Source organism: Schistocerca cancellata, chromosome 3, assembly GCF_023864275.1.
Source record: "Schistocerca cancellata isolate TAMUIC-IGC-003103 chromosome 3, iqSchCanc2.1, whole genome shotgun sequence".
In the NCBI taxonomy this organism is placed as follows: domain Eukaryota; kingdom Metazoa; phylum Arthropoda; class Insecta; order Orthoptera; family Acrididae; genus Schistocerca; species Schistocerca cancellata.
The window spans coordinates 515,636,663-515,651,783 of NC_064628.1; the positions used below are offsets into that span (position 1 = coordinate 515,636,663).

At 41.4% G+C, this 15,121-nt stretch overlaps 1 protein-coding gene across 1 annotated transcript; it reads right to left on the reverse strand.

The window, feature by feature from the left end:
* Positions 1 to 1,554: 1,554 nt before the first annotated feature.
* LOC126176395 (cuticle protein 16.5-like) lies at positions 1,555 to 12,844 on the reverse strand. The gene is made up of 3 exons (XM_049923553.1): positions 12,836 to 12,844; positions 11,409 to 11,630; positions 1,555 to 1,830 (listed from the first exon to the last, which is right to left on the reverse strand). The coding sequence occupies exons 1-3, from the start codon at positions 12,842 to 12,844 to the stop codon at positions 1,555 to 1,557; spliced, it is 507 nt and encodes a 168-aa protein (XP_049779510.1).
* Positions 12,845 to 15,121: the final 2,277 nt, after the last annotated feature.

Sequence of the window (15,121 nt, forward strand, 5' to 3'; positions counted from 1 at the left end):
CAGCCACGTCTCGATCCCTGAGTCAACAGATGGGGACGTTTACAAGACAACAACCATTTGCATGAACAGTTCGATGACGTTTTCAGCCGCATGGACTATCACCTCGTAGACCATGGCTGCGGTTACCCTTGACGCTGCATCACAGATAGGAGCACCTGCGATGGTGTACTCAACGACGAACCTGGGCGCACGAATGGCAAAACGTCATTTTTTCGGATGAATCCAGGTTCTGTTTACAGCAACATGACAGTCGCATCCGTGTTTGGTGACATCGCGGTGAACGCACATTGGAAGTGTGTATTCGTCATCGCCATACTGGCGTATCACCCGGCGTGATGGTATGGGGTGCCATTGGTTACACGTCTCGGTCACCTCTTCTCCGCATTGACGGTACTTTGAGCAGTGGACGTTACATTTCAGATGTGTTACGACCCGTGGTTCTACCCTTCATTCGATCCCTGCGAAACTCTACATTTCAGCGGGATAATGCACGACCGCATGTTGCAGGTCCTGTACAGGCCTTTCTGGATACAGAAAGTGTTCGACTGCTGCCCTGGCCAGCACATTCTCCAGATCTCTCACCAATTGAAAACGTCTGGTCAATGGTGGCCGAGCAACTGGCTCGTCACAAGACACCAGTCATTACTCTTGAGGAACTGTGGTATCGTGTTGAAGGTGCATGGGCAGCTGTACCTGTACACGCCATCCAAGCTCTGTTTGACTCAACGCCCAGGTGTATCAAGGCTGTTATTACGGCCAGAGGTGGTTGTTCTGTGTACTGATTTCTCAGGATCTATGCACACAAATTGCGTGAAAATGTAATCACATGTCAGTTCTGGAATAATATATTTGTCCAATGAATACCCGTTTATCATCTGCATTTCTTCTTGGTGTAGCAATTTTAATGACCATTAGTGTATGCTAAATGTTTGAAAATTGCTGTCGGACACCTAAATGCATTTGGATTGAGGCGTACGTCTGCGTACTTTACCTCTTTGCATAATGCAGAACAGGGGCTCTCATCGCACATCCTGGCTTCTATTTGTGGAACAATGTGTCCCACAGTACATCCCAAGCAGTCATTGTTACAAAATATAAAATTAAAGCTAATATCAGTGAGTCATTTTCACATCACACTATCTTCTATCATCATTTGCTGCGCAGTCTTATCTGGCTTTCTCACTAAATTTTCTGTCATGGGGAAAGCAGCTGTGATTATCTTTTGTTCGTCGACCTCCCTATGAATACTAAAAGGCAAACCGGCATTAAAAATTTCCTGCAATAGCTCTTAGAATACTTCATCGCTGCCTGTGCTCCAGCTTTCGTCAGTAGCTTCGGAATGAGAAAATTATGCTATGCTGCAGTTGTCCTCCGTTGTCCAAATATAATCATGGTAGATTCATCTCCTTTGATGATTCATTGTTGAACTTAATCTGATTAAAGAAGGTCTCAAGAAAAAAGCAAGTGTGTCTTTTTACAAAAATAGAGATCATTGCAGTTTAGTTATTTATTTTTTATTATTTACATTTTCACACAGTGAGTTGGCTTAATTTATCAGCCGAGTATCGCCGGAGCAGCGTGGTATGCAGCAGCAACGACGGGGGCTGCGTGGTAGGCGGCGGCGACGACTGGGGCGGCGGCGGCCACGGCGAGTCCGTTGAAGTTCTGCGCGATGTACTGCGAGCTGTGCGCCGTCACGACGGCCGGCGCGGGGGCGGCGTAGGCCACGGGGGCGGCGGCCACCAGCGGGGCAGAGTAGGCCAGGGGGGCGAGGCCGGCTTTGGGGGCGGCGCTCACGCAGCATGCGGCCGCAGCCAGCAGCAGTACAATCTATGGAAAAAATACAGTAGTATATTTGGCACATACAATTGTGGCAGTATTTTGACAGTGCTAATACATGTTCATATTACATAGTGGGACATTGCTCACATCACATACAAATTTCTGTGTGCCAGAAACAGCATTCTCTCTCAGAAGATTCCGGGAAACCATAATGACAAGTCTCTTGCAGTGTATTCGGCGGTGGCAGAAAGTTTTTATCAATTGCAGTACAAACACCAGTCATGCATTCACATAAAAAATTCTATTCACTACACAATATGAAATTCCTAATGTTGAACATTAAAGAACACTGTGTATTCATTTTACTTTGCGAGTCAGCATCTAATGTCTATGCTTAATTCTTAACTATGGTATGGTACTCACAGGACGAGAAATTATAAGAAATGATAACTAACGTAGAGCTACTGGAATATTCATACTGAGTGCGGGAACAGTTAAAAAGACAGTAAAGACGTCGCTCTTGATAATTATTATTAGAAAAAATTTTTATGGAGTAAGAATCTTCAAACTATTTATTGATGCTTCTTTCATTTACAACTATTCTTCGTCACTAAGGTTTCTAAAATATCCTTTGTGGTTGACGGAAGGGTGGGGTAACTTTTCCTCATGGCCAACTCTTTTTAATCCTGGTAGCGGAATAACTTTTTATAGTCAAGGAGGGAACAGTAGGAAGCAAACACAATTCGATACAATAGTTTTCTAAGTTACCAAAAGGATGTCCAGTGATATTAATTGCTGTAGGCAAAGAAGCAAGGGGAAATAAATCGACTAAAAGCTGTAAAAAGTAGCGTATGTTTCCTTCAAGAGTTTAGGTTCCTGACTTTATAGCGAACTGACCATTTGTACGTAAACATACACCTGGAAAAATGTTGATATTTCGCAGCGTATATCATGTGTTACTTGCAGAACCAGACATAAAACATGATTTACTGCGACACACAGTATGAAGGAATAGAAATGTTGAGTTCATGTAATTTGAGGTGTCGCAGAGGACATCATTTTCTTCCGTGGGTACTACTGTTGGTCTACAGTTCCCTCGTGTGCGTGAGATACAAGTCATGTGATGAGCCATTTCTCAATATCAGAACGCAGATTTTAATGTGAAATGCTGAAGGGAGCCTCCATTTCAATAATGAACGGATAAAATTTCGGATTTTTATGTTTGAAGACAAATCAACATACGCTGTGTTAAAAAACGTCCCCTCCGTATCCGGGATAATATTATAACAGAAAATCGTTTCTCACGGGGCGGAAGTTAGAGCAATCAGTCCAATATAATAAATATGTCATTATAACGTTTTCTACATGAGAACCAGGATATAAATTTGAATTGAAAAGCCACTGAGTACGATTCTCTTCCCGATTGTTCAAACTAACGCTTTCCTATAATTCACACACATCTTTTCAGAAGTTTCTGACGAGGTTCAAAGCCTATGTTGCGCCGATGAAATCACTGTTTCAGAATCAGCGTAGGTTAAACCTATTTTTGGACCTGATTCTATCCCTGATACCTGCCTTTCACTGACTGTGCGTAGCCAATTCGAATAACTAATGAAGTCACGTGGAATGGGACAGAGCTTCAACTTAGCACAGATTACTCTTCACTCATTCGTACCTGAGCCTGCGAATGATCGAAAGTTTGACTAAGGCAGCACATGCACATTGCCCGGGAGCTGCAGATATGTATCACAATCTTCCACTGACAAATAAAACAGTGTACTTGCAGAACACAAAATATTTCGCCAAAATTTTCTTTGCCTCATTGCTTACACAATCGTGATACCTTAGAGGTGTCTTCGAAAGACAAATAAAGATTGCTCGTCCAACAGAAAGAGTACCTTGATCATGTTGTCCGGTGCGGGGAGCTGCTGTCTTCTGAGGACACAGTGGCGCTGCCGGGACAGAGGCCCGTTTTTATAGGCGGAGGCGTCGCGGGCGTGGCCTGCATGCTGGGTGACGGCCAGGGTATTGCTCCAGGCCGTGAGGATGCGATACGTAACGTAACGTAACGTAACGCAACGCAACGCAGCGCAACGGCGCCATACGTAATGCTGTGAAGACACCGGGATGTCTCCAGCACCACGCTCCGCGCAAACTTTCAGCTTCTGTACTTGCACACTATTCAACTGAGGTACTGCTAAGAAGTTGACCCAGCTATTTCATCTGCATGGACAACCTGGTTGCTTAAAAACAAAATCATGTGTATTGTAAGAAGCCTTGAGCAAAACACAGTTAATTTTTTCTTCACTCGCACACCTCTTGAGCGCATTATACTAGTACAGTGCTCGTTCATACTGCTAAACATAGTAACCACAAACAGTAATTCAAATAAATTAGAAACATAAGTAGACAGTTAAAGTAATCTAGTAAACAGACGATAAATGTAATTTGCATAGAGGTGTGACAGTAGAAGTAACAAATAAATAACAGGAGTGTGATAAATAACATTAACATATATAATCCGTTGTAGTCCTACATCTATTTCGTTCAACATAAAACATAGAGCATAGCAAATCCTTATAAGTTGCAGATTACAAACTGCATTCAACTATCAGCTGTACTGCAGAAGACAGACACATTAACAACAAAGTAAGGTATACATTCTGGTTAAAAAATTTTGAATTTAATGACAACAGTTGTAAAATGAATTTGTTTTCCTTAACATCTAATTATTGTCGGAGGGAATAAAATGGAAACCCATTTATGACGGTGAACGGCACCGAGACGAATATGGATGAAGAGAAAACAAAAAATTGTGTTTATCTCAAGGCAGAATCTTCAGAACATGTCTTTATAAAGCGCAACTGGGCACAGAAAGTAAGTTTTCATAAATAAAGATTAATATCATCCGCACTATCAGACAAATCCAATTTTGATCCTGGAATTAAAGAACGAAGGTTAGCCTCATGGTAAGACACGGCCACATTGAAGTATACAGCAAGAAGAGCTCGTATTTTGTAATATAACCGCAGAATTTTACCTGGAAATTGCCTTGTCTTGCCTTTACCATCCTTACCTTTACTGACCGCTAAAACAAGAGAAGGGTATGGTCACAGTAAAGGCAAAATAACATGCTTCCGAGATGTTTACGCCCAATACGATGGCTGTAAATTCTGTTGGGAAGTACATGTCGCAATGGAGACTGTGGTTCAAATACTTAACCATAAAAGACGAGATTAAAAGATTTTTTTTATTTCGCATATTCACTATATTGATAAATGTTCCATCATGATAAATGTATTAAGTGATAATCGTTTCTCAGATACTGTTAACAGTATGAGAAGACAATTTTTCATGGAGAATCCTCACATGTAGTTGGGTAAATCTACAGATCAAGAATAACAAGTAGCTTTTATGAAAATCTGCCTGTAGGATTTTTATAGATAATAGATGATAACGAGTTGCAAGCAGAAGAATTTAATTGCGTAAATACTCTGCATAAGACTCCAAACAGTTGTGGATTCACTGTGAGTTAGCGATGGGACAGCGGTGATGTGTAATATTAAGTTCAAGAAACTGTGGTGATCACCGTTCATCTGCTGTTCATTCAATGGATGACATTAAATGGTTAAAACACTACCTTAAGAACTACAGTCAGAGTTGTATTATTTGGAGCATAATGAAGATATTTTGTGGCGTTCTAACTTGTGAGCGAACAAAAATGACCATAACAGAAATTTTCTTGGAAACTGACCTTTGAACTTTGTTTATCATCGTGATGTATACATCACGATGGCAATATGAATGGGACGCTTCCGATTAGTCACTTATTGTTTCTTTCATTATGAAGAGTTCTATCCAGTGCTTCAAATGTGTGCACCCGAGTCATTGTACCTTCATTTCAGATCATAACGCTGCCCAGTCTCAGAATTTTTCTACTTGTCGACATTCTCCGTGCAACGTAAATTTTGAATCCTTGTGCGCTTTCATTGGCGGACAATACCTAACCAGAATGAAGTGTTATTTCACCATCCATTACCGTAGCTGGAATATCCGTCGAGTCTAGAGAAAGAGGTACTTCATTTATGACCAAATTAAATGTATAGTCCTATTAAGCCATCAGAGACAAACTAGAATACCACTTTTTTTTTGCTTGGATCGTTAATGATATGGCAGCCTCGATTTTGGGTCTCAGTTGTAATTGTTATTGCATTCTATGTATTTCTGTGATCACTTTTTCTGTCCAAAGCTAAGTTCTAGGGGACTGATGACCTCTGATGTTAAGTGCCATATTGCTCAGGGTCATTTCAACCATTTTGTGTTTGACAGATATTCTGATGATGGAAGTGGCCGAGCGGTTCTAGGCGCTTCAGTCTGGAACCGAGCGACCGCTACGGTCGCAGGTTCGAATCCTGCCTCGGGCGTGGATGTGTGTGTTGTCCTTAGGTTAGTTAGGTTTAAGTAGTTCTAAGTTCTAGGGGACTGATGACCTGAGATGTTAAGTCCCATAGTGCTCAGAGCCATTTGAACCATTTTTTTTTTCTGATGATGGGCTACCCCCGAAACGCGTCAATAAAGAAAATTGTGAACAAGAAGTGATCCGTTCATTTCTAACGACTCATTTAGCATTGATATAATAAGTGCTCTCAAGTTTACTTCTTTGTAATACTTGTACTCCAAAATGTTTAGTATGCGATCGCGATACTGTCTTCTAGGAATATTAAAATATCGTCGTAGAAATTAACTTTCAAATTAGAAAAGTGTTGACACATACAGGCAAAGAAGTAGTGTGTACTCTTCTTTTTCATTACCTTCATTAAAGTGCGAAGGGCTTTCAATAAGTAGTGCATCTCTTTTATGTTTGGAAGCAGGTTGGTTTTATTAAGGATTCCAATACATCATATGATTCCTCACTCTGTTGGCTACAAAACCATTTTTTTCAACACAATCACCGTCCTGCCGGCCGCGGTGGTCTAGCGGTTCTAGGCGCTCACTCCGGAACCGCGCGACTGCTACGGTCGCAGGTTCGAATCCTGCCTCGCGCATGGATGTGTGTGATGTCCTTAGGTTAGTTCGGTTTAAGTAGTTCTAAGTTCTAGGGGACTGATGACCACAGATGTTAAGTCCCATAGTGCTCAGAGCCATTTGAACCAATCACCGTCCATTGCGACGGCATTACACAACTTTACTGGGAGGGCCCGTGTGGGCGCATGGTACCACTTTACTGGTCGACGTCAGAATACGTCTTGCTGCCTCAATAACTTCCCTATCGTTCTCGTACTGCTTCCCCTGGAGTGCATCCTTCATTGGGCCGGACAGGTGGTCCTTCGTTGCTCTTTATGGTCTTTTGTTAGGTTGCGAGAAAACCAGAGGGCGCACATCTGTGAGTATCGCAACTGGTGGAAGAGAGACATCCAGCTGTGCAGTGAGGCGTTTGATTCTGATCCGGCGATAACCTCGAATGAGCGTTCGCAGGTTACGACATTGCACGAGTTACGGCTGTGTGCGGCCGGCCAGCACGTAGAAATCGGACAGGGTTGCGATGATGACACACGCCTCGCCCAACAGCTCACCGTTCTTTTGTTCGCTGCCAGGTCTCCGTACCGTTCTGTAAGCGCCTAGGAATATCTGAACTGCTCTGATTTTCTACCTAGAGAAATTGTGACAGCTCTCTGCTTGGAACGTACCTCTGTTACAGGCGTCATTTTGGAGTCAAAGAAGGAATATTGCAAGCTGTCCCACAACAAATTACACTTTTTCAACCGAAACAGGACGAGAAAAGTAAATTTGTTGCATTACTTACTGAAGGCCCCTCATAGCTACACCGCTGGCCATTAAAATTGCAATTCCATGAGAAACGTCAAATAGGGATGAAGTATACAACGCTGTGCAAATCATTCGCGTTTGAGCGCAGTCCCACAAAGAAGGTCCCGAGTTCGAGTCGCGGTGCGGCACACAGTTTTAATCTGCCAGGAAGTTTCATGTCAGCGGACACTCCATTGCAGAGTGAAAATCTCATTCTGAAGGATAGTGATCACTATAGCAAGAAGAACTCTACTAAAACAGTATTGCTGGCCCCTATTTTGATCAGAACCGAGGTGGACTCTTCCTACACGTCGGTCAAGGACCTGAAGATGGTGTAGTAAATCGTCGAAACTGGTAGCCAAATAAAATAAGTTTGGAAACTAGACGGCTGAAAGGTGTTTGATTTGACATCCTTGTCAACATGACCTCTATATCTGCCATCCACTGGAAACTTTTAGTAATGGCACTTTCAGAGATTGGACGCCAGAACTCTCAAGCCACTGCTACGATGAACTCTGCCGTATAAGTGAAACAGCATGTAACGATGTATCTGTCGTTTAATGTCAGTTCGATTCGATACCCAACGGTGTTACGGCTATTGTTAGTGTTAGAGATGGAAACTATGTGTACCAAATTTGTTACCCTCAATATGCCTGCAATTTTTTCTACCGTACTGTATTCACACAGTAAAAAAGTTTCGTTATTTGCTGTTCTTCATGGTGTTACAATTTTATTGGCCAACAGTGTGTTTAACTGAGCCATTGTAGAAACCAATATTTAAATTATGCATTGAAGTTACTTCTTCATAATGAATTGTTGATCAACTCCCGTGTTTCCATTGTTAACATAAAGCGTCAAATGTTATGATTATAATGAACAAGAGAACAGACGTAACAGTTCTTTCACTGTAGACACCACTTTTCCCGTATTATATACGCTGGCTACTATTATTTTCCACAAGACGTGGCTGCATTTCTAGAGGCTGCACTCCCGATGGGCGAAGACGAAGGCTGACAGCGAGCGGAGTGCTCGGTCTCATGCTACACATCCCAGGAGACGAGGTGAGGTAGCGGCCTTACGAAGCGACCAGTCACGCATCTCGCACTTGCTCACTCCTTGTCTGTTTTAGCTCATTATACTTTAAAATCAGCTGAAACTCCACCACGGAATTACGTGCACTAATATTCTATTCCTGCTGGGACTATAGTGGTACTCCATTACGTCGACCTCGACGAGGAGTTCCTTATACACGGGACCTGAATAGGTGAATTATACAGGAAAAAATGCTGCATCTTCCGCTTTTTCGTGTCACGTTTATGTCGTTTAGAGTCTGTAGATTAAACCATGTAATTCAAATATTACGCAGCTACAAATATTCCTTCGTAGGCACACCCATTGACAAGAAATCGTTTTTTCATTGAATTAACATCTGTTGAAAGACGTGCATCCGCTTGCTGAGGCAATATGTTGTTTCCATTTAAAGCACAATATTTATAAAACCGTAATTAGGTACACATGAGAAGAGAATACTACATGGATAATTGGCTTCATAATAAAGAGGTACTAAACCGAATTGTGGAGAAACTGGCTTCATAATAAAGAGGTACTAAATCGAATTGTGGAGAAGAGAAATGTGTGCCAAAACTTGAATAAAAAAGAGGGCTCGATTTATAGGATAAACCCCGAGGCACCAATGAATAGTCTGATGATGGAAGGAAGTGTGATGGTAAAACGTGTAGAGGGCAACCGAAGTCTGACTACAGTAAGTTGGTTCAGAAGCAGGTAAGTTGCAGTAGTTATGCAGACGTGAAGTGTGGATAGACTAGCATAGAAAGCTGCATCAAACCAGTCTTTGGACTGTACACCAACACAACAACAGCAACAACAAAAATAACCATAACACCTACTGTTGATACTACCACTGAGCGATGTTTCAGTTGCGTTTTCGAAGGCTTAACGCCATGATTTACCCTTGTTTATTTATTTTCTGAAACACATTTTAGGATGTGCACTACATATCGATCTGAATGGAGATCTGGGAACAGTTCGAGCGATACAGATGGTGTCTCGAGCGAATGATTCGGAACTGCATTGGCGACGCTAACAAATCAAGCCACACTTGATGGCTGCCCGGCCTTAAAAGACAGTAATTTTTTTTCTTTTTGGGTGGGAATTAACAGAATATTTTGACTTGAATGCTCCGAAACAGGTTGACACGGACCTGCTTTCACTGTCAGGCTCGAAACGACTGTTAATAAGAAACGTATTTCTCATCACCGGGACCTGTCAGTTAAGAGCTTTTTACTATCGCTGCTTTTACGTCATGTTGCACGTGTGCGAGTGGTCCCATATGCCCTGTAGACGTGTTGGACAGTCCACGTTAACGTACTTACAATTTGGACAACTTAATTCATGGTGTGGTCGTGGCTACAGCCAAGCAAGGTAGCTGCTTTCTTCCATTTGTCATATCTCTACGTCGACCCACCTTAATGCAATGAGTCCATACAACCACCTGGCAAGTACACACTTCTTGCTATGGCTGGCTTACGTCAGCGGTGGATTCTCACATGACTCATACTAGCTCTGTACTATCTACAGTGCTCCAAAGGGACGAGCGTACTCTTTTAAGGCGTGAAAAAAGTTGTTCATCGAGATTACTTTAAGAAGGATTATAATGTTTCTCTTTCATCTACATCTACATCTACATCTATGTGATAACTCTACAACTGGCAATAATTTCATCGAACCACCTTCAAGCAATTTCTCCAAAGTTCCACTCTTGAACGGCGTGCGGGAAAAAGAGCACTTAAATCATTCTGCGCGAGCTTTGATTTCTCTTATTCTCTCATGATAATCATTTTTCCCTATCAAGGTGGGCGCCAACAGCATATTTTCGGATTCAGAGGAGAAAGTTGTATATAGAGATTTTACTACAAGATCCAGACGCAGCGAAAGACGCCTTTGTTTTAATGATTGCCATCCCAGTTTACGTAACATGTCTGTGGCACTCACCCCCCTATTACGCGATAATACAAAACGAGTTGCCCTTCTTTGAACTTTTTCGATGTCCCCTGTGACTCTCATCTGATGGAGATCTACCACGGCGCAACAGTACTTCGGAAGAGGGTAGACAAGCATGGTGTAAAAACTCTTTTTAGTAGAACAGTTGTCATTCCCTAAACCTTGTGCCAACAAATCTCAGTCTTTAGTTTTCTTCCTCTTCAACATTGTCTATGTGATCTTTCAAGTGTAAGTTATTCATATTTGCAATAGCTGAGTATTCAGTTAAACTACAGCCTTTACATCTGCACGATTTATCGTGTAACTGAAATTAAGCTACTTATTTTAGTAATCATGTAGATGATTTCACAATTTTCAGTATTTAGAGTTCATTGTCACTTTTCGCACCATACGCATATCTTGTCTAAATCTTTTTGTAATTGGTTTTGATCATCGGGTGATTCTTTCCTGTCCTCTTTGAATGTGTTGCCTGGAAAGAGAACCTCTTGGCAAGCCTGTCTATGGTTAATTAGCACTTCTGAATAGCAAATCAGACTCTTGTGCAATGCACACAGGCAGATGTGCAAAGCATTTTGGGTAATATTGACGTCATCCAACTGGTGACACTTTTAGCAACTTGTGAAAATTATTGTATTTATTTTAGAGGTTGTACAGGAAGTAGGACGAATGAATATTTACAAAAGCAATAACATGAACAGGCCAGTTTCAGTTAAACTGATTTTATTTATCCATATAAAGAGATTGTGTGTAACTGTTTATCTGAAATAAACGGCAGGCGCGGCATGGTACGCGGCAGCGACGGCAGGGGCGGCTGCGACGACGGGGGCGGTGGCGGCCAAGGCGAGTCCGTTGAAGTTCTGAGCGATGTACTGCGAGCTGTGCGCCGTCACGACGGCTGGAGCGGGGGCGGCGTAGGCCACGGGGGCGGCGGCCACCAGGGGGGCGGAGTAGGCCAGGGGGGCGAGGCCGGCCTTGGGGGCGGCACTCACGCAGCAGGCGGCCACAGCCAGCACTAGGGCAATCTGTAGGACAGGAAAAGTGTTGAGTTACCACTGTCTTTCGAGTCTGAATAAACACTGAAGCAAACCATTACACCCCATTCTAAGAAAACATCACAACTTTGTTAACACATATTGCACCCATCAGTCTTATTATAAAATAGCTCTAAAGTCTGCTTTTTTATAGGTTAGGATTACCTCTCAAATATTTTATCTGTATTTAAAACATGTGATGACTTCTTTTATTCTCTGTATTTATGAGCAACACATTCTATCCATGATTAGGATAAAACGAGCAAAGTGGTTGAAAGTTCCATGTCTTGTTAATAAGGCAGTGGAAAATGAACAACGTACACCTGTACATCTGTTGCATAGATATACTAATTAGAGTGTAAAGCCAGTTATGTTGAATGAGTGGGAAGAACGTTATAAGAACAAAACTCTTATGCACGAGTACGAATAAGCTTGATAGTGCTTGACCAGCTGTGCAGCAAGTTCAACTAGCCTGTAATGCTATATTTCAAGAAGACATTTAGTATCACTGTGACTTTTTGTTCTACAGGAAACAGCGCAAGATTTGGAGTTTGTTATCCAAGACAAATTAGCTCCTGCGATTACGATGATATACAAAGTATGTCCTTTAAAAATTCGTATTTCAATGAAGTCTACTTTTGTGCGGCATCATCATTTTAGACTGTTCATTTTGCTCTATGATACAACCTTGGCTCTAGAACCTAAAATTAGAAACATTCAATCAATGGAAAATTTATAAAATCGTATGTACACTACGCCACATTAAATGGTGCTATATCTGGAGATTAAGTTTTGGTACATTCCTGAAACAACGTGCAACCGAAACGTCTTCCAGTTATGGACAGACGACAACTAAGAATCCGTAAGTCAGAAAAGTGTAAGAAATAAAATAAATAGCTCAGTCAGGAACAGACAAGGAAGATACAGAAGTCGGTGCCGACACATCTGGAACTATCTCTCTTATCAGCCCTGCAGAGGCTATAAGCGAAATTGATCGGTATTTGTTACAAAACTATTTTAATAAAATTTTCCTCTAGTGTAGGAATTTGTCTGTTCCAGATCTTAACGCAAGTAAACAGATGCTCTGCTATTTGTCACTTGAGTCGTCCAGAGATTTGTGACAGTGTTGCTGACGTTAACGTGCTCTTTCAAACAGCTCTTGCAACTCACTGATTGACCAGAAGCTAGAGACGTACCTTGAACATGTTGACGGCGTCTGAGTGGACAAGACAGTGTTCAGTGGTTAGGGCGACCCGCTTTTATAGGCGGACTGCAGGCGCGGTGGCAGCGGTGGACGCAACGTTGGCAAGCGATCAGCGCCTTACGTCACAGGGCTACGCATCTCCACTCAGCGCAGGCGTGCTTCTCCTTGCGCAGCTAGCCGAGGACCAGTTACGCGTTGCCTCCATCCCAGAAAAGAGAAAATAATCGCTATGTTTCCCATTCACAGGAAACGCGTGGTGTGTTTTCAGCTTTCAGTTCATTAGACATTAGTGTTTTGGAACTGCTACAATAGAGAAGATCTCAGGTTGCAATAATCTCTAATTATGTTTCCGGTTGACATACGTCCCACCTCAGCTTTATATTTTCCCAGTGCTACGTTAAAATGTGTCTTCACAAAGACAAACATAAGAAAGAAATACTAAATCTGGAAGTACATGGGTTGATTCCGGACAATGCAAATGGAACTGGATGTATTCTTTTAAACCATTGCAATCTACGATTGCAAACTATGTCGTCGCACTAGGGTGGTGGACTGTGCAAGCTGAACTTGTCTTCTCTCTCTGTTCATCTCATCGTCGACTGGATGCTTAACTCTGAGTTTGCTTTCCCTTTGAAAACTTCAGTGCAAATGATGAGAGAGTCAGCGAGATGAGGACTTGATTATATGTATTCGTACAAGGTACCTGTTTCATACATTTTTGTACACTGTGTCTATTATTCCACTCAATGGCATATTTACTTTTCTGTTCCTTTGATTACTCTCTCCATCAACTTTTATGTCTTCAGATACGGTAAATACAAAAGTCATTAAATGGCTCTATGGCTTTAACATTTACTTTGCGCAACCTTCTTTCAAAATGTTAATCAAATGTCATACTTTTGTACATGAGGAATGATTTTCAAGCTAGTGGGATACTTTTCAATATCATAAAAGATAGAGAATAGTATTTATGGAACTAACTTGTCTTCTTAAACGTTTACCAGTTTAGAAAGCTAAATTCTTCTTCTAGAAACGATGAGAATAGTTGCCTGACATGAAAAAATTCGACCTTGACTCCTCTTTCAAACCTGGTCTTTTTATTTCAGTCCGGTCAACTGGTAATTGCGGTAAGTCTTTCGAGAGAGGTTATGTATGTTTTTTTTTTTTTGGATTCTCAATCCAATTCCATGTTTACTGCCGTTTTGGAGTACGGCTTAGGAACTAACAATGAAAAAAAATCAATATTTTCACCATTTTTTCAGTTTTTCACTTGTATTACGAAAACTATGTGGTTTCAGAAGAGGACCACTTTGCACAAAATTAATGTAGACATAATTTCCGCTTAGGCGTCTTATCACGGTCCGCGTGGCTCCCCCCATCGGAGGTTCGAGTCCTCTCTCGGGCATGGGTGTGTGTGTTGTCCATAGCGTAAGTTAGTTTAAGTTAGATTAAGTAATGTGTAAGATCTTACCACAGATTTTTTACATAATTTCCTACAACATGCACTAATACGTTGTGTTATTCTGACGAGCAGTATCGGTGCTAAATGTGCTGAATATTAGCAATTCTTTGCCCTTCTGCGAAAACGTCAAAGACACCCACTCCCATAATGTATCACTTCAAAAATATTCATGTTATCATAAAAAACCTTGCATCACGTGAAATCAAATTAAATTTCCTCCAAGAGATGTCTGTAACATTCAATTTCCTCGTAAGGAAGAGAGACAAGCGAAAATTAAGGAAAATGTCTTCTGCACTCTATAGACATAGGATCGCACCCAACTCTCTGTCTCTTACCAGCGCTATACTTTCGGTGCAATGCCTGCTTTTAATGAAAATATGTTAAATCGTTTTTGATTAAAACATGAATAAATTATATTTACGACATATTAAATACATGACACTGAATAGAAAGCTAAATATGAAATATGTATATAGTACTGTACATGTGTCATAAAACGGATATTGAGCCCAGGACTGGGTCATCACTTCGCGTCCTGACTTCCAGTAGGCTTTCCGCCTACAAAGAAATAACGAATTTAGAATATGGAGATAGATAAGTCGTGTGGTGAACTATAGGGTAAATCCAGGAGAAATGGCACAGATTTTCAAAATAACGTATATGACGTTCGATGGTGCACTTTTAGTAAAAACTTTTGTGTATAACGAAACACACCAGTTATCTATAAAATAAATTTTTTATTTTTTTCAGTGTAACAATTAAAGGTAATATCTGACCATGAAAACATCTTTATATTTGAGCGTCTATCCCTTACAC

Excerpts from the sequence above, each read along its gene's own strand:
- LOC126176395 (XM_049923553.1), bottom strand. Across the intron at positions 1,831-11,408 it reads TCGTCGCAGCCGCCCCTGCC|ATTGTACTGCTGCTGGCTGC; the intron begins GTCGCTGCCGCG and ends TTTTTTCCATAG.